This window comes from Lathyrus oleraceus, chromosome 4 (genome assembly GCF_024323335.1).
Source record: "Lathyrus oleraceus cultivar Zhongwan6 chromosome 4, CAAS_Psat_ZW6_1.0, whole genome shotgun sequence".
Classification (NCBI taxonomy): Eukaryota; Viridiplantae; Streptophyta; class Magnoliopsida; order Fabales; family Fabaceae; genus Lathyrus; species Lathyrus oleraceus.
The window spans coordinates 358,787,020-358,814,619 of record NC_066582.1 but is presented as its reverse complement, the minus strand read 5'-3'; the positions used below and the strand labels follow the sequence as shown (position 1 = coordinate 358,814,619).

Sequence of the window (27,600 nt, the reverse complement as noted above, 5' to 3'; positions counted from 1 at the left end):
TATGCACAACCTATAATACTTCCACCATATAACAAAATTGATAGATATACAATGTCATTTCATTCACCAAGTAGCACTCTGATAACACTTTTATCAAGTGTTCAAACAACATAGTGACATATAAAGGAAGAAACTTTTCGAAAGGACAGTTCATGACAAGAATCATTTTGCAATTGTTGCTGAGTCTTCAACATTTATGTACTTCAGCAAAAAGACTGCTTGAAAAACCGGGTGCTATTATGCTCTCGAGCTTAATTTCCCCCACCATGTCCGTCGACTTTTTTCGGATTCGGAAAGCCTTGCTTTTGTCTCGTGTAATCTAACCTTGTATTGTTTCTTCCATCCCTCAAATCTTTGTTTAAGTTTCCGAAGTTCATCAGCGGAACTCGTGTTGGCAGACTGCCCTGGTTTAATCTCATTCAGAGCTTTAACTTCATCATTGAAGGTTTGTCTTCGTTGCTCAAATTCCTTCATCAGATTGCTTACAGTTGTCAAAGTACCATTAGCCTGCTTCCCGGCATCGGAGACGGAAAAACTACCAGAAAGCTTCATTGGTGTGCTCCCACTAGTTGTTCGAGATCCCATAAAAGAAGCATCTTCAGAATCATAGTAGCGAGGCGACACAAGATCGTGTCTTACAGGTTGAACAATGCCATTCTCTGAAGCAAGGCTCTTTCTAGCAGCAACAAGACTCGACTGCAGTGATATTGTAATTAGAACCAGCTATAAAAGTTTAAATTCTCTGTCTAGTTCAAAGTGAAATAAACTCCAGATAGAAAAAATCTACAGAGAAGTAATTTATCAGCCACAATTCTTCAGAAAAATAGAAATGACAAATTCAAAGTTAAGTTCAACACAATATCAAACAAACATGTGGTAAAAAATCTGGATTATTTAAGAAAATTGACAGGTTATCAAAGTTAAAAACACCAGTCGTAGGTTTAGGATTTGACCTAACCCCTCCTTACAAAATTGACATGTAGATTAATGGGTGCACTTCCTTATAAACTTCTTCATATCTTCTCATTTTTCACCGTGGGATATGGGTTTTTCGGTATACATCTCCTCACACACAACACTATTGGGCTTGTTGCATGATAAGTATAGTATGGTGGGCTCGAATACCGTCTTAGATTTTGGATTTTTCCTCTCTTTCATAAACCGATTTGTAATTTTAGGATGTCCTTCATTTCATATACTCTTTTCAGACCTTATCTCTTTTCAATGCAGGACTTGAGTTTGCATTGAATATGGTTGGTTGGAGCCAAGATAGAAGCATCTAGGCTTGTTGCACCCAATCAAAACAAGCAATGCTGACTGTATCAATGTAGCAATTTTGCGCTGTGAGAAATTGTAGTGGAACGTTATGGCGCACAATGAAATGGAATAAATGGCATGACTTGATGATTAGTTCTACTTGCTCACGCTAGAGCAAGAAATTTCGCTCATTAAACTTCTCTGAACTTGAATGCGAAGACGCAGTCATAGTAAGAAATATTTGATATGCAGATATATATCATCGGAGCAGATGAGTTTAACGGCCCAGTGTGTAGAGAAGGAGGCTGTGCCACCGTGGCTGATGGCGGTGAAGGAGGCGAAGGAGGAATATGATATGAGAAAGCCATGGGTAAGGACTAGATAGCTCTTGATACAATTTTAGAGTAGTAAGGAACCCAGGGAAAGAGAAAATTGAGTGATGCAATTTCCTTAACATGATTTCTGAGTATTACAGTACAGACTACAGAGCATAGGCTTATACAAAAATTGTAGCCATTATATGGCTGCAACTGACTCTATAAGACAACTATAACTAAAACAGTTAGTGACATCTGTCCTAGCTAACTAACCAATTAACAGAGATAGAAATTAAGTCAAATCAGACATTTAAAACTATCTTATTATTTTATCATATTTTGGATATAGATGTAATTTGGTCCATTAAGTGGAGGAGATATGATGAGATTGTTATTGCATCCATTTCAGTAACATCCATGAGTATATAAAAAAATGAGGCCTAGGCTAAACTGAAAACTTACTTGCAAGGATGCCATCTGCTTTTGCCAAGCCTCCTCCATTGACTTCATCTTTGTCTCATATTCAACCCTCTTTCGCTCAGATTGTTTTAGTTGTTCTCTCAATTCAGTATTTTCTTCTTCCTTTTGCTCCACAATTGCTTCCACCTTGTACACGCGTTTTTGTAATTCTGCTAAAGCTGAAGGCATGTTCTGAAGCAGCTCTTTGGACAAATCCTGCTAAACCAACAAGGAAAAGAAAGGGCCTTCATCATGAGCGGATGAGAATTTTAACAATATCCTAACGAAAAAATATTATATCCATGGAAGCAATATTTCTAATAGTAAATAAGAAAGATGTGTATTAAATGCATACGCAAATGAAGTTACAATATGTTGAATGGAAGAAAAAAATTGGAATACAACATCGTAAATCAGTGCTTGGTGCCATTTTCACTAGGTGGCTTACACAACTGTATAATTACCACAAAAATGAAGAAAAGGGGAATATTTTGGATATCTGGCAGCCGACTAGTAAAATCCGGCTGCAACAGAGTTTGGTTTTTATGCCGCTATCTTAATTAAATACGGAAAAAAGTTTGTCCAATGCATTTCGAATCATTGTTAATAGATTTAAGTTGAGGGATTAATAATTGGGATATAATTAAGAACTCAAATATACTAGAATTGGGAGTAGTCAAAATTACAAATGATTTAAATACTCTATCTAGGACTTCTGTCCATTGGGTTACAACTTTGTGTTTTATTCTTACTCATTAGTTTAAGACTTTTGTGTTTTATTCTTATTCTTAAATTAATTGTTCACTACTTTGTTATCATAAACAATTCTGCTCGTTAGGTACTTGCTAATTAATCTAATCTTTGTGGATCTGACAATTTTTTATACTACTTATGCGATAATTGGCACTTGATATAAGTGACTTTTTAGCACAACAACAGACATTTGTGTGATAATAGTATTGAATGGTGGGACAGAAGAGAAATGTGAAAACTATATGTTTGAAACTCTAATTAGTTACAATTTTTAGTCAGAAAAAAGAATAGAAAAACTAGATTTTAGTGTATTTACAACAACTGAAAAATAGCTAAGTAGAGATGGAGTTGTCTAAATTAAATCACAGAGAAAATAAGACTATATTGAGTGCATGCTAAAATACCTCAACTTCTGGCATCTGAACACAAGAGTTCCGTCTAGGTTTTTCATTTTCATGATATTTCTTCAGTCTATTGATGTAACTAGAATCCCTACGAACCAACCACCCACGAATCACTGCATGAAAAGGAAACAGAATAACCAAATCAAATTCAACACCTATTTGGAAGATAAGTATGACAGAAAAGAGAACCGTGCTAACCAGATTGAAGTATTATGATTGCATGAATCTCCTCAAGTTTTTTAGAATAAATTGTTATGGAAGATTTCATCAAAACACCATGTTTCCTTCTTGTAATGTCTCCTCGCATAACTGCAATATGACAAAGTAGCAATTAGAAATAAACTAGAACCAAGGTTATGAATAATCAATTGTGACAAGAATTTTGTGATATGAGCCTACAACAACAACTAAGCCTTATCTCACTAAGTGGGATCGACTACATGGATCAACTTCCATTATAATGTTCTATCCAAGACCATACTTTTATTTAAATTGTTCAGCTCGAGATCTTTCTTAATAACTTCTCTTATAGTTTTCCTAGGTCTTCCTCTACCTCTAACTCTTTGACCCCTCTCCATCTGGTCTACTTTCCTTGCAACAAAATCTAAAGGTCTGCTCTCTATATGTCCAATCCACCAAAGTCTATTCTCCACCATTTTTATACTATAGGTGCTACCGATAAGGTCCTCAAATTTATGAATAATCAATTGTGACAAGAATTTTGTGATATGAGCCTACAGTTTAGGTATTTAATTTTCTTAAAGCGTGAGTACCAATAAGGTCCTCAAATTTATTATACAACTAGAGGCCAAACTGCAGAGGTGTTTCTATTTCAACCAATATCATCTATATTATGATAGTTAGTTTCTATTTCAACCAATATCATCTATGCTATTATGATAATTAGTTTCTATTTCAACCAATATCATCTATGCTATTATCATCTTCACTTCAGAAACTTATTCATAATGCCTACACAATCAGTCGATAGGTTTGCAAAATTGAAACTAATATTGATACTGGCAGTACATGATTGTAATGTTGTCACTCCATTCCTAAGTTTACAGAAATAACTGTGGGCTTGATGACCACGGAAGCATTTTTGAATCCCAAGTATTCCCCGCAAAAACTGTTTTCTCTTATCCTCCAGCGCACCAATCTACAAAACAAATCAGAGCACACGATTGACCAAAAAAACACAATACGTAAAACTATAAACTCAAATAACAGATTAAACATAAGCAAAAATTTATGCTTCATGAACAAAGTATTGAAAAACGGGTTGGTCATCTTTCAATGGCACCTTCAGTGTTGAAGTACATGTTTTTAATTTGACTTGCATGATGCAGGGGGATAAACAAAATGAAAATACCAAGTAAGATACATCCCTACAAAGAAAACTTAGACATATACCTGCCCTGCTCGAAGATATAGTTTTGTGTAGCCAACTTGGTACATTTCAGAAGGGATATTAAATTTTTGCAAAACAGCAACTGAGACGCTCAACGGATCCCGAGGTATATCAGTCTCAGAAAGCAGAAACTTGTACCTAGATACATAAAGGAACTGAAATCAACTCATCAGTGAAGATAATCTAGAAACCCTGGGAAAGTTCTCAAATTCCAACTACCTTCTGGAAAATTCTTGATGGTTCACTCGAGTAGGAAATCCAACCTTCGAAATTTTAACAGCTTCTAGAACTCTACAACATCTGAGCTGTTGTAGGACAAGTTCCTTGTCATAAATTCCAGGAAGGTTCTTAATATTTGGCTTTATGCAGCGAATAAAGTGAGGAGTGGTGCTCTCCAATTGATGCATCAACTTGAACAATTGATCCTAAAAGTAAGGAACTTGTTAGATTTGTGTTACTTGATTAATTTCTTTGTATATGTAATGTTTAAGATGGCATTTATTTCCCATCATCATGTCCTAATCTTCTGTGAAAAACCAAAAAGTAATTTCTTTCCAAAGCCTTATTAAAGCTAAAGCAGCTTGAGAAATGCTAAAAAATTACCTTGAACTTTGTTCCAACACCTCTCTTTTGTGAGTATAGTGCACCAACATGGAAAGTGGAGTTTCCATGCTCCTCGGATTGGTTAATCACTTTGGAGAACAACTTCAGCAGTTCACAATTACATGATGAAAGGAGTTGAATAGCATTAGAAGACAATTTATCTCTGTTCTTTACTAGAAAGCCATTTGTATCATACAAAACCTGATAGAAGCCCATATGTTAGCAAAATCAAAAACTTAAAATAAAAATTTCATGGACATACCCTGAGTAACCAATGGCTCAGAGAGAAAATTAACAAAACAATGTTTGCTCATAGCTACTTGACTATAAGAGTTCCAGTCATAAAACACTTGCCAGATGCTTGCACGCTTAACGAAATTACATTTTTATTTGCAGGTAACGAAATAAACTGAAAACAAAAACTCGTGTTACGTATATTGTAGAAACTAGGAAGGGAGCAAGACACCACGTTCAAAAACAACTTATAGGTCATATTCAGAACTCGCACCTTTTTGCAAATCACATGCTAGATAAGAGTACATTCCTGAAAATATACACACTATTGTGGAACAGGAATTTGTCATATGTCATCTACATTACCATGCATGTATTGTTTAGACACTTTTCTTTTCCACTATATGCAATATTGTGGAAAAGAATGCAAAATTTAAACAATTTAACTTGAGTATTAATAAATTAAATAAAAAAGTTATAAAGTGGATTTTAGTGACCATATAACCAGTGTTTTACGATATACATGTGAGTCGTATCTCAGTTCTAAGTAAAATTGAACTCAATATATATATATATATATATATATATATATATATATATATATATATATATATATATATATATATATATATATATATATATATATATATGAAACTGAGTGTAATTAATTTTGGACATGAATACCGATCATATTGATGAATCAAAATTTTCTCCTGAAATTTTTGTAGCCAGACACTTTTTCTTTTCATTTTTTTGTATCCAGTCACTTTTTGTTTTGTTACTTTCATTTATGACTTGAATTGTTGAGGTTTGTGTATAACATATAGGTTTATTATTTTGCACGTCTCTTGTTTATACTAAGAAATGCCTTTTCTTCATCACGCGTCTTACAATTAAGATTCAATTCAAGATTTGGGAAACAGGTCTATCAATTTATGATTAGAATCTCAAATTCACAATTAGATTTGCAACTACTAAATTCCAGAACTCCTTAGATGCCGGGCAGAAACTAACCTCCCCTGCATAGTGACGTACACTAAAAGCCCTGCCTCTTTCCCCTTTGAAGCAATGATTAGTTCCCAGGAGGTTCAGTCTGTTGACAAATGTTAAATCAGAAGCCTCGGCAAAATTTGATTCATCATCCAATAAAGAGAGTAGATTGAGAGGTTTCTGCATATTTTCAACAGATAACATAATGACTACAGCAATGACAGAATAATGTGAAGCAGACAACATTGGACCCGAACACAATTTTTTTAAAAACCAAATAAAGACCTGTTTGGTTGATGAATTTTCTTTCTATTTTCATCTTTTAATGTCCTTTTTTAAAAATAATTTTAATATTCAAATTTCCAAGTTTTAGAAAATATGTTTGTTTCTACTTCTTATTGTCTATTTCCATGAAATGAAAATATGGGAAAGATATTATTTTAACATTTTTAACAAAAAAAAACAGTGGAAATATATTATTTAATCTTTAATTATTGACTCATTTTTAAAATTTTAAAAGTGTAACTAAACTTGGTAGGAACGTGTCTTCTGCACTTTTCTGTATAACTTTTGAGGTCAAATGTGTGATTGTGTGCTTTACTTTGATTTAGGAACCTTTCCCCAGAGAATATACAATAATAAACAGTTAATAGTCAGTTTTTTTGTTGTATTGGTATCAATTTCTAATATATAATAGCAGCTCAATTTCCAGACAAAATGGAACAAACAAATAATTTTGAAAACTAAAGCAAATAAGTAACCTTCTCAAATAGATCCAAGCACTCTTGATTGTCCCCAAAATCTAATGCTGTACAATCGATGCCATCTGATTCACAGTCCTGACAGAAAAAGTAAATTGCATATCAAGAACTTTTACCTTATACATGTGCGAAAATAATACCTCCTCTCACTGGATTCAATTTTCACTCTGATGAGAGTCAATTTACAAGTTGTAGATAATTATGGAAATTAATCAAAATTAATATGATTCTGATTTGTATTTATTTACTTTGCACTGTTACAGAAAAATCTCAAATTCAAAGATAGGTAACAACGGTTAGTGGAAAAATTAATAAATTTGGCACACACCAAGCCAGATATTGGATATTGGATTTCTTGTAAGTATGGCAAGCCGCCATATGTCAAATCCCACATAGGCAAATATGGCAGCATGTGCTTTAGGCAGAAAACCCACGTCTGGCTTTTGTTTATTTGTGTGGGAAAACCTAGTTACATGGAGAAGCAAGATGCCTTATGTGGTAGCTAAAAATAGCGTAGAAGCAGAACTAAGGGTGTGATTGGTTGTAAAAAGAAATAGTTAAGAGTGAAAGAAGAGAGAAATATGTGAGAAATAAAGAAGATTTGAGTTATTGTTTGGTATAAAAGAAGTATAAGAGAAATAGAGAAGAGAGAAATTTTGATGATTTTTAAAAATACAAAAATGTCCTTAAAAATAACATTAAATTTGGAAAAATAGAGGCATAAATAAAAAGTTAGTGTCAAAATAGTATTTCTCATTTCTTTCTTCCCCATTGTGAAGAGATTGAGAAAAGTGGTGGGTCCCACTTATTTTTTTCTTTCTTCTCACTTTCTATTCTAAACCAATCAAAGAGAAATTAGCTCTCTCTTCCACATTTCTCTCTCACCTTAGTCTCTCTATCTTTAACCAATCGCAACATAAGAGCCATTGGCAGCATGAATCTGTGAAGGTGAGTGGCTAAAGAGGATGCTTGAAGAACTGAAAATTTCTTATAATGGTAGGGTGAGAATTATGTGACAATAAGGTTGTTATCAGTATGGCCTAGAATTTAGTTCAACACGATAGACCAAGAAATTGACAGACACTTCATAAAAGAGATTGATCATAACAGATTGATCATGGCAACATTATGGTTCACCACGTACCACCGTCATGTCATCAAACTGAAGACATTTTGACCAATGCTCTTCCGAGGCACATCTATGGATATCTTAGAACCAATCTTGTTATAATAGATATCTATCACCCAGATTGAGAGGGTGTATATAATTATGCAAATTAATCAGAATTAATATGATTTTTGTTGAAATAAAAGAGATTAAGAGACATTTGAATAAACTGTGTGTTTTGAAAAACACTACGAAGACTTTATTATTTATAGAGAGATTACAACTAATTACATGATATAGTCGATGTGGGACTATTCTATATACAAATATTCTTAACACTATATATTTACAAATATCAACACTTCCCCTTAAGCTTGAGCATATAAGTCAAATGCACCAAGTTTGTTACATATATAATTAGTTCTGGGACTTCGTTGTGATTTTGTAAACATGTTTTTCAATTGATCATTAGAGTTGACAAAGCTTGTGACGATGTCACCTGACTCGATCTTCTCACTGATAAAGTGACAGTCTATTTCAATATGTTTGGTCCTCTCATTGGTCTTGCTTCTTCAATTTGAAGTTCCTTGAGCAACTGTTTTAACCAAATAAGTTCACATGTTGCCATTGTCATGGCCCTATACTCTGCCTCGGCGCTTGATCTTGCAACTACGTTTTGTTTCTTACTTTTCCAGGATATAAGGTTTCCTCCAACAAGTACACAATATCCAGAGGTGGATCGTCTATCAATTGGTGACCCTGCCCAATCAGCATCAGAGTATCCAACTATCTGAGTATGTCCTTTATCTTCATACACTAGACTTTTTCCTGGAGCACATTTGTTGTATCTCAGAATCCGGATAACAGCATTCGTGTGTTCCTGACAAGGGGAATTTAAGAACTGACTTACCACACTAACTGCAAAAGAAATGTTTGGACGAGTGACTGTGAGATAATTCAACTTTCCAACCAATCTTCTATACCTTCCTGAGTCAAATAGAGGCTCCCCCTGATTGGGTAGTAGTTTGACACTTGGATCCATAGGAGTATCAGCTGGTTTAGCATTCAACAAACCTGTTTCTTACCAAATATGCATAACATATTTCCGCTGAGAAATCACCAAACCATCTTTAGATTGGGCTACCTCAATACCCAAGAAATAGTGGAGTTTACCAAGATCTTTTGTTTGAAATTGATGTGAGAGATGTTGTTTTAACTGGAGTATACCCTGTTGATCACTACCAGTTATGACAATATCATCTACATACACAATAAGATAAATACACCATTGGACTGAGTGACGATAAAAAACATAATGGTCAGCTTCACTACGGACCATACCAAACTGTTGTACTACAGTTCTGAATCTGCCAAACCAAACTCTCGGAGATTGCTAAGACCAAAAAGAGACTTGTGTAACCTACACACCATATTCGACGACTCTCCCTGAGCAACAAACCCAGGTGGTTGCTCTATATATACTTCCTCTACAAGATTACCATGTAAAAAGTATTTTTTATATCAAGTTGATGAAGAGAGCAATGTTGAATGGCTGCAATGGCTAGAAGAAGTCTCACAGATGCCATCTTGGCTACAGGCGAGAAAGTATCACTGTAATCCAATCCAAAAATTCGAGTGTATCCTTTGGCTACCAAACGAGCTTTAAATCGATCAATCGTACCATCTGGACCAACCTTCACTGTATAAAGCCAACGGCAACCTACTAAAGATTTCCCAGGGGATAGAAGAATCGGTTCCCAAGGTACCACTACTTTGAAGAGCACACGTTTCATCAATTATTGCTTGCCTCCACTCAGGGTGAGATAAAGTTTCACTTGGAGTTTTAGGAAAAGAAACAGAAGACAAAGAAGACAAACAAGTATACTGCAAAGGGGAAAGACGATGATAACATAAATCAATATAATGTAAAGAAGGATTTCGTGTTTGACGTATACCTTTTCGAAGGACAATTGGAAGATCGGACTCAGGTTGCAGGATCGGATCCAGTGATGGCGGAGGCATCGGAGGAGAGTCTGCAATGACCTCAGGGACAGGGACGACAGGCGTTGGGTGACGACGCTGATATGTTTGAAGTGGTCGAGAAGTGGGGGGGGGGGGGGGGGGGGGGGTGTCAGGAACCATAGACTAATGGGGGATAATGGTAGACGGGACATTAATAACTGTCGGAAAAGGTATGGAAGTATTTTCTTGAATGGATTCTGGAGTTACGTGACTGGACTCGACATATGGAACAGACTCGAAGAAGGTAACATCGGCCGATATGAGGTATCATTGTAGAGTATGTGAATAACAACGATAACCTTTTTGGGATCGATGATAACCAAGAAAGACACACTTTAGTGATCAAACTGATAGTTTATCAAGACCAGGAGAGAGATTGTGTACAAAACATGTGGATTCGAAGACTCGAGGAAGAATTGGGTGAAGTGGGGAATTGGGAAAAAGGATTGAATGAGGGATTTTATTGTTAAGAGCGGATGAGGGCATGTGATTTATAAGGTAACATGTCGTTAGCACAGCATCCCCCCAAAATCGAAGTGGAACATTACCATGGAGAAGTAGGGTCCGAGTGGTTTCTACGAGATGTCGATTTTTATGTTCGGCTACCCCGTTTTGTTGAGGTGTGTGAGGGCAAGATGTTTGATATAAAATTTTGAAATTGTTAGGATAAATATTCACGGGCATTGTCACCTCTTAAGGTACGGATATACACACCGAATTGAGTTCTTATTTCTTGATAGAATTGTTCAAAGATAGAAAATAATTCAAATCTATTCTTCAATTAAAATAACCATGTGCAGCGTGAAAAATCATCAATAAAGGTGACAAAATACCTAGACTCAAGAGTAGAGACAGTACGTGAGGGACTCCAAACATTGGTGTGAACTAAAGCAAAAAGGGACGAAGCTCGTTTATTGACTCGATTGGGAAACTGACCACGAGTGTGTTTCCCTAGCTGACACGACTCACAATGTAAATTAGATACCTTCGATAAATTTGACACCAACTTATGTAGTTTAGAAAGACTGGGATGACCTAACTGGACATGAATAGTGAGTAAAGAATCTTTGGCTAAGCATGTGTGAGATGACACTGAGAGGTAATAAAGGCCTTGAGACTCACATCCGACGCCACTCATCCTTCCCGAACTTCGATCTTGCAGGGGAACATTATTGTTAGTGAAGGTGACACTACAATCAAGAGAACGAGTTAAACGACTGACTGAAAGTAAATTAAATGGACAATTAGGTACATAGAGGACAGAAGTAACAGAGAGAGAAGATAGAATTTGAACATTACTAATCCCTTTGGATCGGGTTTGAGAATCATTGACAGAAGTTATAGTAGGGAAGAAACCAGATGTAGAGAGGGAAGAGAAAAGATTTTTATTACCGGTAACATGATCAGACGCACCAGAATCAAGGACTGAAGTTCCAAGAGAAGATGATTGAGAGAGACAAGCAGATGAATTACCAATATGTGTTACCGAAGTAGTAGAATCTATGTTCTGATAATTCTGATACCATCTGAGGAAATCATCGTAGTTTGGCGTAAAGTTACGAAGAGTAGCAATGAGTATCTGAAGAGAGAAAGTATCACGCGAATCGGGTGAACGTTGGTGAAAAGTGGGGAACGGATGAATCGGAGGAGGCGCTTTTGCCGGTAGGGTTAGTTTGCTGGAAGATCGCCGGTAACAATAGCGACGGCGGCAGCAATGCGGTGGTGACTGGAGAATTTTGAAAGCTGATGTCGGAATGAGTCACGACAGAGTATGGAAGGCAAACCGGAGTTATGACACGGTTTGCCAAAAAAAAATCACTAGAAGACAATGGGTCAACCAAGTAAAGCACGGTGAAGGATTGTCTCTCAATAGACTCTAAATACCATGTTGAAATACAAGAGACTAAGAGACATTTGAATAAATAGTGTGTTTTGAAAAGCACTACGAAGACTTTATTATATCTAGAGATATTACAACTAATTACATGATATCGTCGATGTGGGATTATTCTGTATACAAATATTCTTAACACTATATATTTAAAAATATCAACAGATTTGTATTTAGTTACTTTGTAACATTTACAGAAAAATGTATAAGTTGTTTCCTTATTAGTATTAGTTATAATGAGGATCAATTTTCCTCCTCATCCTTAGGCCATAGAATTTGTTGAAGATTGGCACATATCAAATCATAATCATTTGATTATGATTTGTTAAGTTGTTACAAAACAGTGGTGTAAATAGATTTATTCTCTATTATTATTATTTCCTTATTTAGGTAGCAGCAATTATAGGGAGTTATGTCTCTGTTTATTAACAAGTTAGTATAGCTTGTTGTATTCTATTTATACCTTACAATGTAATAGTTCCTATCACGATGAAATATACAATATATTTCTATATGGTATCAGAGCGCAAGATCTGAACCATCCATAAATCGTGAGCACCACCCATGGCAGATACTAAAGCAGAAAATTCAGCCAACAGTTTGGCTGAAGGACATGCTCTTCCTATCACTGGTCACAAATTGAATGGCCAGAATTACAATCAATGGGTGCGCTCAGTCAAAATCTACCTTCAAGGAAAAGGGAAGGAAGGTTATATCACAGGAGACTCCAAGTGTCCAAAAAAGGGGGATTCAAACCTCGAAAAATGGCAATTAGAAAACAGTCTAGTAATGTCATGGCTGCTAAACACCATGACAAATGAAATTGGAGAAAATTTCATGTACTACGACACTGCCAAAGAGATGTGGGATGCCGTAAAGGAAACCTACTCTAATGTCGACAATACATCTGCAATTTTTGAAATCAAGAGCATACTCCATGATTTGCGTCAAGATGACCGATCAGTCACAGAGTATTTTAATACTCTCAATCGTCACTGGCAGCAACTGGATGTATATGATGAAGTTGAATGGAGCTGCACGGAGGACAAAAAGAAGTACAAAGAATTGGTGGAGAAAGATAGAGTCTACAAATTTCTATTAGGTTTGAACACAGAACTTGATGAAGTTCGTGGGAGAATCCTTGGAACCAAACCTCTTCCAAAAATTCGAGAAGCATTCTCGGAAATACGAAGAGAGGAGAGCAGGAGAAAAGTGATGCTTGGAAAATCCAGTGCAGTCCCATCTATAGAAGGATCTGCAATGGCAGCAAGGGGAGATCAGCGTTCTTTCCAAAAGAAAACTCGGCCTTGGTGTGACCACGGCAAGAAACCGGGTCATACCAAGGAGACATGCTGGATCATTCATGGAAAGCCATCAGAGCTAAAATGGACTAAAAACCGGGACAGCAGGGGGAACACAGCTGAGGTAAATTCTCACTCATCACCATTCAACAAGGAGCAAATGGAAGCCTTACAAAAAATGCTTCAACAAACAATTGGTACAGCTACTGTGGCACAAAAAGGTAATCTTTTTCATGCTCTAAACACTAGCATGGGAAAACAAAATTCATGGATTATTGACTCAGGAGCATTTGATCACATGACTGGAGATTTGACTGTCTTTGATAGCTATTCTCCATGTCAAAATAATTCGACTGTTCGAATTGCTGATGGTACCCTTTCTAAGGTCATGGGTAAAGGTTCAGTCATTATTTCACAAAATATTACTCTTAGTTCAGTACTGTATGTGCCTAAACTTGATTGTAACTTGCTGTCCATCAGTAAACTTACAAAGGATTTGAAGTGTATCACTAAATTCTTTCCTAACCTGTGTGAATTTCAGATTTTGGAGTCGGGGAGGACGATTGGCAATGCTAAAGAATGTGCTGGACTCTATATCCTTCAGGCTGAAGCATCTAAACCAAAATCCGAGGCAACCTCTTGCGCTGTAGTTTCTGCATGTAGTGAAAATTCTGCAATGCTGTGGCACTATAGACTAGGCCACCCAAATTTTATGTACTTGAAAAAAATGTTTCCTAAAGTATTCAATAAAAATCAGAAGTTGTTTCAATGTGAAATTTGTCAATTGTCCAAACATACACGCAGCCCCCACCCACCTCAACCCTATAAACCTTCCCAACCTTTTTATGTTATTCATAGTGATATATGGGGACCATCGCGAGTCAGAAATGTAACTGGATCAAGATGGTTTGTCACCTTTATTGATGACCACACACGGATCACTTGGGTCTACCTTATGAAAGACAAATCGGAAGTTGGTAGAATATTTGAATGTTTCCATACCATGGTGCAAACACAATTTCAAAGCAAGATTAGAGTGCTTAGGAGTGATAATGGTCGTGAGTACTATAATTCTGCACTAAGCTCATACTTTACGCAACATGGAATAATACACCAAACCTCATGTGTGGATACACCTCAGCAGAACGGGGTTGCCGAGAGAAAGAATAGACACCTCCTAGAAGTAACCCGATCTCTCATGCTAGCTACAAATGTCCCTAACCATTTTTGGGGAGAAGCTGTCCTCTCTACAACCTATCTAATAAACAGAATGCCTTCCCGAATCCTTAACTTTCATACGCCTTACTCCACTCTCCAAACCTTATACTCAACCAATCGCATCCTTACATCTATTCCTTTAAAAATATTTGGATGCACAACCTTTGTCCATAATCTTGATCCCCAACGCAGTAAACTTGACCCGAAATCCATTAAATGCATATTCCTCGGCTACTCTCCTCACCAAAAGGGATACAAATGTTATTCACCTCAAAACAAAAAATTCTACCACACCATGGATGTGACTGTTTTTGAGAATCAACCATATTATCCCAAAGTTGGCATTCAGGGGGAGAACATTTATCCAATTGAAGTGGTAGAATCCCAACTTTTGGAACTTGAGCTAACTGAACCCAAACTCACTGGAGAGGCATCAAAACCTACACCTGAACCAAATGTAACTGGATCAAGATGGTTTGTCACCTTTATTGATGACCACACACGGATCACTTGGGTCTACCTTATGAAAGACAAATCGGAAGTTGGTAGAATATTTGAATGTTTCCATACCATGGTGCAAACACAATTTCAAAGCAAGATTAGAGTGCTTAGGAGTGATAATGGTCGTGAGTACTATAATTCTGCACTAAGCTCATACTTTACGCAACATGGAATAATACACCAAACCTCATGTGTGGATACACCTCAGCAGAACGGGGTTGCCGAGAGAAAGAATAGACACCTCCTAGAAGTAACCCGATCTCTCATGCTAGCTACAAATGTCCCTAACCATTTTGGGGAGAAGCTGTCCTCTCTACAACCTATCTAATAAACAGAATGCCTTCCCGAATCCTTAACTTTCATACGCCTTACTCCACTCTCCAAACCTTATACTCAACCAATCGCATCCTTACATCTATTCCTTTAAAAATATTTGGATGCACAACCTTTGTCCATAATCTTGATCCCCAACGCAGTAAACTTGACCCGAAATCCATTAAATGCATATTCCTCGGCTACTCTCCTCACCAAAAGGGATACAAATGTTATTCACCTCAAAACAAAAAATTCTACCACACCATGGATGTGACTTTTTTTGAGAATCAACCATATTATCCCAAAGTTGGCATTCAGGGGGAGAACATTTATCCAATTGAAGTGGTAGAATCCCAACTTTTGGAACTTGAGCTAACTGAACCCAAACTCACTGGAGAGGCATCAAAACCTACACCTGAACCAAATGTAACTGGATCAAGATGGTTTGTCACCTTTATTGATGACCACACACGGATCACTTGGGTCTACCTTATGAAAGACAAATCGGAAGTTGGTAGAATATTTGAATGTTTCCATACCATGGTGCAAACACAATTTCAAAGCAAGATTAGAGTGCTTAGGAGTGATAATGGTCGTGAGTACTATAATTCTGCACTAAGCTCATACTTTACGCAACATGGAATAATACACCAAACCTCATGTGTGGATACACCTCAGCAGAACGGGGTTGCCGAGAGAAAGAATAGACACCTCCTAGAAGTAACCCGATCTCTCATGCTAGCTACAAATGTCCCTAACCATTTTTGGGGAGAAGCTGTCCTCTCTACAACCTATCTAATAAACAGAATGCCTTCCCGAATCCTTAACTTTCATACGCCTTACTCCACTCTCCAAACCTTATACTCAACCAATCGCATCCTTACATCTATTCCTTTAAAAATATTTGGATGCACAACCTTTGTCCATAATCTTGATCCCCAACGCAGTAAACTTGACCCGAAATCCATTAAATGCATATTCCTCGGCTACTCTCCTCACCAAAAGGGATACAAATGTTATTCACCTCAAAACAAAAAATTCTACCACACCATGGATGTGACTTTTTTTGAGAATCAACCATATTATCCCAAAGTTGGCATTCAGGGGGAGAACATTTATCCAATTGAAGTGGTAGAATCCCAACTTTTGGAACTTGAGCTAACTGAACCCAAACTCACTGGAGAGGCATCAAAACCTACACCTGAACCAAATGAAAATGCAACAGAAATTGCAGAACCTACACATGGACCAGAAGAAACTACATTAGAAAATGTAGAGGAAATTGCAGTAGAAACTACAGCCCCTACAACAAAAACTGCACCAGAAAACAACGTGAAAGTGTACTCCAGGAAGAGCAAGAAGGGAATAGAGTCCTGCACAGCTCCAAGGCAGAACCAAGAAACCTCCAAGACTCTAGAAAATGACGTTCCCTCAGGTAATACTGCTCCTAACTCTGTGAATGTTAATGACATTAATATTCCTATTGCTTTGAGAAAAAATGTAAGATCGTGTACTAAACATCCCATTGAAAGATTTGTATCTTATGGAAAATTGTCCCAGAGTTACAAGACGTTTGTAACAGCCCTTGACAATACACATATTCCAAGCAACATCCAAGAGGCACTCCAAAATTCTGAATGGACAGCAGCCGTAACTGAAGAGGTTCAGGCCTTAATTAAGAATGGCACTTGGGAGATCACAAGCCTACCATCAGGGAAGAAGCCGGTAGGATGCAAATGGATATTCTCCATGAAGTATAATGCAGATGGGAGCGTAAATCGGTACAAAGCTCGACTTGTAGCAAAGGGATTTACTCAATCATATGGAGTAGACTATGAAGAGACTTTTGCACTGGTGGCCAAACTGAACTCAGTTAGAGTTATTCTCTCTTTGGCTGCAAATTTAGATTGGCCACTCCATCAACTAGATATCAAGAATACCTTCTTAAATGGTGACCTAGAAGAGGAAGTTTATATGCAGACTCCTCCTGGACTTGAATCATCCAGCACCGCAAATATGGTGTGCAGGCTCTGAAAATCCCTTTATGGCCTCAAGCAGTCTCCAAGGGCGTGGTTTGATAGATTGACTCGAGTTGTAAAGAAAGACGGGTGCAACCAATGTCAATCAGATCACACTATGTTTGTTAAACACTCCATGGAAGGAAAGGTAGCTTTGTTTATTGTTTATGTTGATGATATCGTTATTACAGGAAATGATTATGATCAAATTGATCATTTAAAGGGACTCTTGGCAAAGGAATTTGAAGTTAAGGACTTGGGACAACTGAAGTATTTTTTAGGGATGGAAGTTGCTCGAACAAAGGATGGTATCTATGTATCACAAAGGAAATACACCCTTGACTTACTTCAAGAAACTGGAATGCTTGGGTGCAAGGCAGCTAATACACCAATAGAACAAATAAAAGGAAGAGAAGATGAAAGTCCACCAGCCGACAAAGATAGATATCAAAGTTTAGTTGGGAAACTAATCTACCTATCTCACACTAGGCCCGACATTGGGTTCGCTGTAAGCTTGGCTAGTCGCTACATGTCAAATCCAACTGAGTCTAACATGAAAATGGCGAATAGAATCCTCCAATATCTCAAAGGCACACCAGGCCGAGGCCTCCACTTCAAGAGGAATTCAAACAGGGACATTGAAGTTTATACAGATTCAGATTGGGCAGGATGCTCCACAGACAGAAAATCGACTACAGGCTATTGTTCATTTGTGTGGGGGAACCTAGTAACTTGGAGAAGCAAGAAACAATCTGTAGTGGCGAGGAGTAGTGCAGAAGCAGAATTTAGAGCTATGGCCCTAGGTATTTGTGAAGGAATGTGGCTTAAGAGCATGCTAGATGAAATCAAAATTCATGTGAACCATTCTGTGAGATTACTATGTGATAACAAAGCTGCTATAAGCATTGCAAAGAACCCAGTCCAACATGATAGAACAAAACATGTGGAAATTGACCGACACTTCATTAAAGAAAAAATTGATCAGAAGATTATAAATATTGATCATGTCCCATCATGCAAGCAACCTGCAGATATTTAACCAAGGCTCTTCCAAGGAATACTTATGAAAATATCAAATCCAATTTGGGTATGATAGACATCTACCACCCAGATTGAGGGGGAGTGTTGAAGATTAGCACATATCAAATCATAATCATTTGATTATGATTTGTTAAGCTGTTACAAAACAGTGGTGTAAATAGATTTATTCTCTATTATTATTATTTCCTTATTTAAGTAGCAGCAATTATAGGGAGTTATGTCTCTGTTTATTAGCAAGTTAGTACAGCTTGTTGTATTCTATTTATACCTTACAATGTAATAGTTCCTATCACGATGAAATATACAATATATTTCTATAGAATTGATTATGGGATCTGTATTTTTTTCTATTTATTTCCTCCTCTGTATCATTTAGAATCAATCAAATTAATATTGTCTTCACATTTCTACATAAATCTAAATTAATATTGCCAAACAACAGACTCTGATAAGATACCCTTGATTAAACTATTTTCTATGAATAGAATACTAATAGAGATATGGATGACGAGGTGGGCCTCAACTATGGATCTAAGCCAAAAGTGTGGAAGGTCTATACTAAAAGAATAAAAGGAATAATTATAGGAGTTTGTTATTGTTATTATAGGAGTTTGTTATCATAATTAGAGGAATTTGTTATTATAATTAGAGGAGTTTGTTTCAATAAAATAGGAATAAGTTTGTGGCTATAAAAGAGGATAGAAAGGGTAGGAATGAGATATCTAAGAATTCTATTAGGATTCACCATCTTGGTGAGGGAAGCACTGTGTGCTTAAGGGGCTGATAGGTATTCACCTTCGGTTGTTATTTTACTGTTTCATTCATTTATTTTCTATTATTCCATATATTCATATAAGAACCCATCAATTGGTCCGACCTATCGGATCCGAACCCGCACCGTGTCTGAGAGCGCTAGATGCCACGGAAACAAAAAATGGAAAACAGAATTGAAGCATTGCAGGAACAAATGGGTGAAGTAAAGACGACGTTACAGTCCTTGATCGAACAAATGCAGACTCAAAGCCGGGTGATCGGTGAGATGAGCAAGCAACTGGGCAAACAGAAGACAGCACCGGAGAATGACACGTCTGTCGAAGTATCGTCTTACAACGCATCACGTCTTGCTGGGAAGAAAGTGAAGCTGCCAGTCTTCGAAGGTGATGATCCAGTTGCATGGATTACGCGCGCAGAGATTTATTTTGATGTGCAGAACACCCCGGATGAAATGCGGGTTAAGCTGTCACGTTTGAGTATGGAGGGTTCAACTATACATTGGTTCAATTTACTGCTTGAAACAGAGGATGATCTCTCTTGGAAAAAATTGAAGAAGGCCTTAATTGTGCGTTATGGCGGTCGACGCTTAGAAAATCCGTTTGAAGAATTGTCCATGTTACGACAAACCAGAAGTGTGGAGGAGTTTGTGGAAGCTTTTGAGCTTCTATCATCGCAAGTGGGTCAATTACCTGAGGAACAATATTTGGGTTATTTCATGAGTGGTTTAAAACCACAGATCAGAAGGCGAGTTCGAACATTGAATCCTATCACTAGGATGCAAATGATGAGGATGGCTAAAGATGTTGAAGGTGAACTAAAAGAAGAAGATGACGATGGGGAGCGATATTATGGGAAGAAGAAGGTCGTTTCTGATTTTTGGGGCCGAAAACATTGGGCTGGATCCTCACCCAAATATCGTAATGGGTCAAATTTTAACCCTAAAGATCTGACCAATCGACTAATACGGGTTGGTCCAACCCGACTCAAAAAACGGGTTTGGTGGGTTCCATGCAAAATTCCTCTTCGTTGTTGCATTCAACCGGTAAGAAAACAGAAAACGACCGGCACACTAATTTTTTTAAGCGATGGAAAGGGGTTCGAAGTGTGCACAGTGATGAGATGGAGGAAAGTCGAGCTAAAGGTCTATGTTTCAAGTGTGGCGGGAAGTATCACCCCACTCTTCACAAATGCCCTGAAAGATCAATAAGGGTTTTGATTCTAGGAGACGGCGAGAGTCTAAACGAGGAAGGCGAGATCATATCCATGGAGGCTCATAATTCTGAGAGTGAAGAGGAAGCAGAGTGTAAGTTCATTGGGGTGTTGGGAAGTATGGGTGAGCATCGAACTATGAAAATTGAAGGCAAATTGGGGGATGTTGATGTGGGTGTTTTAGTGGATAGTGGAGCTAGTCACAATTTTATTTCTTCTAAAACCATTGCTGCTTTAGGCTTGCAAGTCACTCCTATGGCTGCAAAGAGCATTAAGTTGGGAGACGGACATAGGGTGTTTTCTCAAGGGGTGCGTAAAGAAGTTAGGATAAATCTGGGTCCAATGGTGATAGTGGTGGATGCCTTGGTTCTGGATTTAGGGCGACTGGATGTAGTACTGGGAGTTTCATGGTTGAGTACTCTAGGGAAGGTCGTTATGGATTGGAAGGCTCTCTCGATGCAATTTTGGCATAAAGATGAGCTAGTAATGTTACAAGGGCAGGGAGGGAAACAATAACAACAAGGTTTCCTCAACAATTTCTTGGAAGATAGACATGAGAGAAGGGGTGAAGTGTGGAGTTGGTCCAAAGGTGAAAAGAAACTAGATGATGCTTATCTGAGGGGACAATTTCCCGAATTTAGCCTTGAGGACAAGGCTGGTTTTATGGAGCGAGGTATTGATAGAGATATGGATGACGAGGTGAGCCTCAACTATGGATCTAAGCCAAAAGTGTGGAGGGTCTATACTAAAAGAATAAAAGGAATAATTATAGAAGTTTGTTAGTGTTATTATAGGAGTTTGTTATTATAGGAGTTTGTTATCATAATTAGAAGAATTTGTTATTATAATTAGAGGAGTTTGTTTCAATAAAATAGGAATAAGCTTGTGGCTATAAAAGAGCGTCTATGGTATTAGACCCACTGCACTGTGTTTTTGTTAGTATTTGGCAACAATTTTCGAAGTCTGATCAAATCTCCCCTTTTGCAAAGAGAACGGAAGTACTAAACTTTAAATGCAAGGAGACATTTTTCTAGGAATTCACACTAAGCATTCTTAGGACAGAAATTCGCACAACAAAATTCACAAAATTGTTTCACATTATATTGTTCAATACTAATTTATTAAAGGTGTTCAGCATCAAAATATCAAGTAATATTGACACCTAAAATAGTTCCTGACCTCCTGCTCAAGTTTAAACAGATGCCGATTAAAATGTTGTTGAAGCCTTTCATTGGCATAATTTATACAAAACTGTTCAAAGTTGTTCTTCTGAAAAAGAGAAGCAAGAAACTGTTAGAACATATACCATATTCTTTGAAGCATGAATATATCAATACAAATCGCCTACCTGGAATGACTGAAACCCATAAAAATCAAGGATACTAATGGATTTCTCTGTATGTTTTTCATTCACTTCAAGTGACTTGTTAAGTTGTTGTACAAGCCATTCAAACAAGCTTGAATAAATAAATTTGGCAATTGCATCTCTTGTTTCAATGGCCTGGCATAGAATGTGAAAAAGATAGATAAATAAATAAACAGCACACATATACACATATTGAATAAAGAGCATTTATAACCACAGAAAATACAAGAATGAAATGTTCGAATAATAAGCAGACCTGCAATAATGTCAAACTTTTGGAAACAGTATCTTTGTCAGATTGGACTTTATGGGTAGATAATGCTGCCATTAAGTCCTGGGAACTGCAACCCATCAGCAGGGCAGCACTGGTTACAGCTGCAAAAAAAAAATCATGTATTCTTCAAAATCATTTCCGGACACATTACAAAATAAGATATTTTTTGTTGTCTTTAGTCTATGGCATTGCAAAGAATGCTAGCCCCAGTGTGCTTTAAGAATTTAATAACATCAAATTACCATACACAGCATGAGGTAAAGATAGACCACCAAAAGACATGTGACATGCTATGAAACTTACCTTCATCACCCACAACCTCGATGTGATTTTCACTGTCAGTGACTTTGAATGATATATTTCCCAACCATAATATTGCAGCAAGCACTTTAAAGATCAGCTCTTGGTCCTCTTTACAAATTCGAACAGCATCAAATGCTTCCTGGGGAAATTGTAGATGCAAAAGGAGAAAATTAGATGAATTTTAAGAGGCCAGAAATAAAGTAAGAATTTTTTATAAAGCAAACACATTGTCAAGTATTATACCATCAGCTGATGAAAGTTTATAGCATCGTCAATGCCACCAATAGTGATGCAGTCACTCTGGTTTAGATATTTATATTCATGGGCTGCTCTAAGACTTAGTCTATCTGCATAGGAAAAGAGAATGGATCTATAAGTCAATATAAAAATTCAATTATGGTCAAGAAAACACTCTGCAAAGAAAATATAACTTCATATGTGAAAAATTATGCTAATTAATGTGTCATAAATAAAAAAGTCTCTGCAAGACCTTATTAAAATATATTTAAAAGGGCAAAGGATGTACACTGATAATACTGGTTGGCATAGGATAAAATTCCAAACTACATTCAAATGAGATGGTCTTGAGGATGGTAATTAGTTTAGTTGTCCCAGAATAGTGATATATTGGTCAAAATATTTGAATTTGGACCTACTCTCTCATCGGTTAAAGTTGTTGTACCAAAACTGACGTGTAAGGTCGGGGATGCATCTCTCACTTATAAACATGTTTTCAGGTCATATTTGATCTAATGTGAGTAAGGCTGTTCAAAAAACCATGAACCGAACTGAATCGCCCGAACCGAACCGAACTGAGGGTAAAATAATCGAACCGTTATGTTTGGTTAGTGAACCGAATCATATTGCATAAACAATTCTAATGCTAAGTAAACCGAACCGAAATTGGAACCAAACTGATTGAAACTAAAAATGAAAAATACTAAAAACAAGTTTAAATTTAAAAAAAAAAATCGAAAAATAGTTCAACGGTTCGGTTCTTTAACAAATGGTTCAGGTTTGGGAAAAATTGTCTTCTAACGGTTCGGTACGGTTCAGAATTTTGAAACGGTATACCAAACCAATAGTTTTGGTTCGGTTCGGTTTTTAATAAATTAAAATGGTTCGGTTCAAGTGAATTTTTAGCATGGTTTGATTCGATTTGGTTCGGTTTTTTCATTGAACTGTACTATAAATAGCCCTAAATGTGAGACTCTCAACACACCTCCCTCAAACCAAAAACCTAGACATCTAAAGCATGGCCTGGCTACCTAGTTAACAGGTGGCCCCACGTGTTTTGGATAGGCTTTAACACTGTTGAGTTTGCAACCTCAATTGATAATATCATATCAAATAAATGCTTAGGATTTGATACCGCATTTATAAACACTTTTTAATGTTGCATCTCATCAAATGTAGACTCTCAGAGCACACCATCCTCAAACCCAAGACTGGACATTTAGAGTGTGACCCAAGTGGCCCGATAGCAGGTGACCCAAGAGATCTTCGATAGACTCTAATACCATCATACAATTTTAGATTGAGCCTAACTTAACCTTATGAAACTGGCTTACACAGTGAAGGATGCTTCTCACTTATAAACATTTTTTCAAGTCATATGTCATCTATGTGGAACTCTCAACAGAAGATCATACTCATTGTCTAAGCATGACAGCTTCAATAATGGTAACATAAGGGTAAGTAAAACCCCAAAAAATGTCCTGAAGCTGAGAGCTTCTTCAGCATCAAAATACTTCAATATTTTTCAGAATAACAAAAGAATGTGCTACTAAAATCCAAAGAAAATGGGCTGTTTGGCTCTTTAAAGTAAATGATATGATCATTACAACTTCAACTGATTGCATAAACCCCATATAAATACGTCATATACAAACTGTGAGACAGAAAAGTATACAAGTACTCGAAGTTCACAAAGAAGTTGATAGATTGCTAAGAAGACACACCTTTAAGACTAGATGAAGATCCAGCACAAAGTTGATATAGTACATGATACGACCTCTCACCATTGGCCACTTGAACAACTCTTGACTGCTCACAGAACACATGATATTTCATCAGTGAGAAGAGATAAACATTACAGATTAAAACTTGGTTCAAATAGGGCATCAGAGATTACCTTTTCCAACAAATCTGTCCGAGTTAGCATATGGATTTGAATATGACAAACACAGAGCCATGAAAATAAGTTAACTCGGTAATTACAATAGAAATGGAGATAAAAATGTCAAGCACATGTGTAGTAAAATATATAGCTTGAATTAGCTTACAGGTTTGAATTTTAGCCCCACATATTTTACCCGTGGCACTGAAATGAATTTCCATAAACTTTCCCTGCACCAAATTAAAAATGCATATGAATGAAACTGCTCAGCCTTTAAAGATCATCCAAAAGGAGATGCATAGCCTTCAACAATTAAAAGTAAGATTAAAATTTCAAATTTATGGACATACTTGTTGGAAAACCTTTCAACTGTAGAAATCCTAATAAAACAATAGCATGAGTAAATTCCATTACACTAGGAATAAAATACTCACAAATCTGGTTGAGTTGTCATTCACAGATGTTTTTGCATTCCCAAAAGTTTCTAGTATACAATTTGTTTGAAGAACATCATTTGTTGTCCCGCTACTGCCACTGCCAAGAGAAGCTAAGTATTGTATAGCAATTTTAGCTGTCTCTGTCTTCCCAGATCCACTCTCACCACTGCAAAGAAATTCTAATAGTGAATTTCAGCAACTGCTAGAATTTATATTTATTACTACTATGAAATTTCAATGCCATCAAGTTCAAGAACATATATATACAAGTATTGTGCATAATAGAAAGCGAGAAACTCATGGTAAGAGTAGAAGAATCAGAGAGAAAGAGTGGGAAAATCTGAGATCTTAGCTCTTTGTATTTTGAGATTGTGTCAAATTTAGTTAGATGAGGGACAGGAACTGGTATTTATACAAGAGGGACTTGTGCTGAGTTAGTACAAGTTAACTACAATAGATAGGCCTTGTTTGGTTTTATTCTATTTTTTGTTTTCCAGCTACTACAAGCCAAAGCTAACAGTTACTCAATTAGTACACAAAAAGAGTCTCCAAGGTACTAAAATGCTGACCTTATGACAATGGACTGATTTACTTCATCTGCAAGATACAAAAAAGACAAATAGAAAACCTTTATAAACTTGTAATTCACTTACAACACAAAAATTTCAAACAAAGAGAGGGAAACAGTCCCCACTCACCACTCATCATCTGGTTATAAGCTGCATCTATCATGCCATAAACATGAGGACTATCAACAAGTTGTTGCCTATAAGTGAAAACATAATTATTTCCATAAATCTGGAGATCTTTGAAAGGATTGAGTGCAATTAAAATGGGCCCTGCTTTACTCTGCAGACAGAAAGCAAGAGCAGCTTATGAGATCATATAGATGATCACCCAAGCCAAGGAAAAAGCCAGAGCAGGCATACATACATAAATCATCTCCTGAGAATATCTAAACCTAAGATTGTGAAGAACCGAGGGCTCATTCAAATAAGCGAGTTTAATAAGGTTGTCCACACCATCTAAAATATTAGGATTAGCTGGTACAATTTCTGATGTAGCCAAATTCAGCACCTGAAGTAACCACTGAATAGCATGAGCAACTTGTAACCTTGCAAACTTAAGATTACTCGGTATCTTCCAAAGACGCAAAGCATAGAACTTACTTTTCCATTTGAGAGTAAAACATATACTTCCTCTCCCGAAGTTGACTGCATTGACCCTAGCTCCCATTGCCCTCTTGGTTGCCTACACCAAACACTAAGCTTCTGTAGGAAACAAACAACAAACCAAAAGTAATTTATTAGAAAAACAATTCATTCATTAAGCAATGTCTTGGTCTCTCTCTCTATCTATCTATCTATATATCTATATCTATCTATCTATCTATCTATCTATATATATATATATATATATATATATATATATATATATATATATATATAGCACAACACCAATCACTAACAATCAAAAGAACAAAAATGATGCTCAAACATACTTAACTCAAAACCGACAACCGCAAACAAAAACTCTAGCTTCTAAGGTTAAATCTAAAAAGTAAAGTAGATAAACTTTACTCATATACCTAAAATAACCAAAAATAAAATTAGATAGAAAATGAGAAAAAACTTAAGTGAATTTGGTTTTTGTAAAATGTTTAAGTATAGTTTTTGCCAAATTCAACATGAATCGAAACATGCACTAAGAACCATTGTTAAAACTTGATTCGTGATTTGAATGCATGATGATAATCATATTATTTTAAAAACAAACTAAGAATCAATTAGTTTACTCTTTCTATTTTCAAAATTCACAGTTACCATTTTAATGAAATAAGAAACAGTGTCAGTATCCAATTCTGAAATAGCTGCCACATAAGGTGACTCCACAATATCCATTTTCACCCTCTTCCTCCCAAAACTGCTTTCTCTTGCCTTGTATTCAAAACATGTTGATGTTTCCTTCCTCATACTTTCCACATTGTCGTTAAATCCATTATCCACCACACCACCACCGTTGCAGACCTTAAAATTATTGGGCAAGGACCGCCTCGCCGGCGGGAGGCGAGCCTTGGATGCCGGGCGGGATGGCAAAGCAGGCGGTGAGTCCTTCTTCTCGTCTTCATCTTCATCCTTCCGGCGAAGCGAATCTAACATCTCTTCCAAGGAGCTTCTGGTAAGAGAACATGGCGAAGCTGATAACACCATTTCTTCTTCAAAAAAAGAATGTGATTTCGTTGGCGACTTGTAAATCGACAAGAAGAAGAAGAAGAAGAAGAAGAATGCGAAATTTGGGATTTGGAATTGAGCAGGTGGTAGTTGGAGTTTCACGTTTGCATTGCGAAATTGAACGACATTTGTGGGTGAAAATTGGTTAGAGTTGTTGCAAGAATTGAAGAGTTGTTATACGGGTTTCGATTAGTGAAAGGGTGACTGAAAAGTGGTTGTGTTGTGTTTGTTTTTGGAGAGAAACTCAGAGACAAAAATGGAGAAACAATGGGTAACTAAAAAC

At 36.7% G+C, this 27,600-nt stretch overlaps 1 protein-coding gene across 1 annotated transcript; it reads right to left on the bottom strand.

Annotated features, from left to right (window-relative positions):
• On the bottom strand, positions 1-27,600 carry LOC127075457 (myosin-2). Its single transcript, XM_051016921.1, has 24 exons — positions 26,910-27,600; positions 26,256-26,357; positions 26,020-26,163; positions 25,785-25,935; positions 25,656-25,683; positions 25,084-25,252; positions 24,816-24,879; positions 24,665-24,678; positions 24,492-24,576; positions 22,774-22,877; positions 22,531-22,669; positions 22,210-22,328; positions 21,936-22,088; positions 21,767-21,856; positions 7,190-7,267; positions 6,453-6,608; positions 5,205-5,405; positions 4,821-5,026; positions 4,604-4,739; positions 4,220-4,349; positions 3,389-3,499; positions 3,191-3,303; positions 2,037-2,249; positions 1-696 (listed from the first exon to the last, which is right to left on the bottom strand). Exons 1-24 carry the CDS (start codon positions 27,294-27,296, stop codon positions 238-240), a joined length of 3,552 nt encoding a protein of 1,183 aa, XP_050872878.1. The 5' UTR covers positions 27,297-27,600; the 3' UTR covers positions 1-237.

What these genes read in the sequence shown, in the direction of transcription:
- LOC127075457 (XM_051016921.1), bottom strand. Translation starts at nt 27,296, where the DNA reads ATGGTGTTATCAGCTTCGCCATGTTCTCTTACCAGAAGCTCCTTGGAA. An exon ending in ATGGGTTTCAGTCATTCCAG is followed by an intron (nt 21,857 to 21,935) that starts GTAGGCGATTTG and finishes TCTCTTTTTCAG; the next exon opens with AAGAACAACTTTGAACAGTT. An exon ending in AATCATAATACTTCAATCTG is followed by an intron (nt 3,304 to 3,388) that starts GTTAGCACGGTT and finishes CTTTTCATGCAG; the next exon opens with TGATTCGTGGGTGGTTGGTT.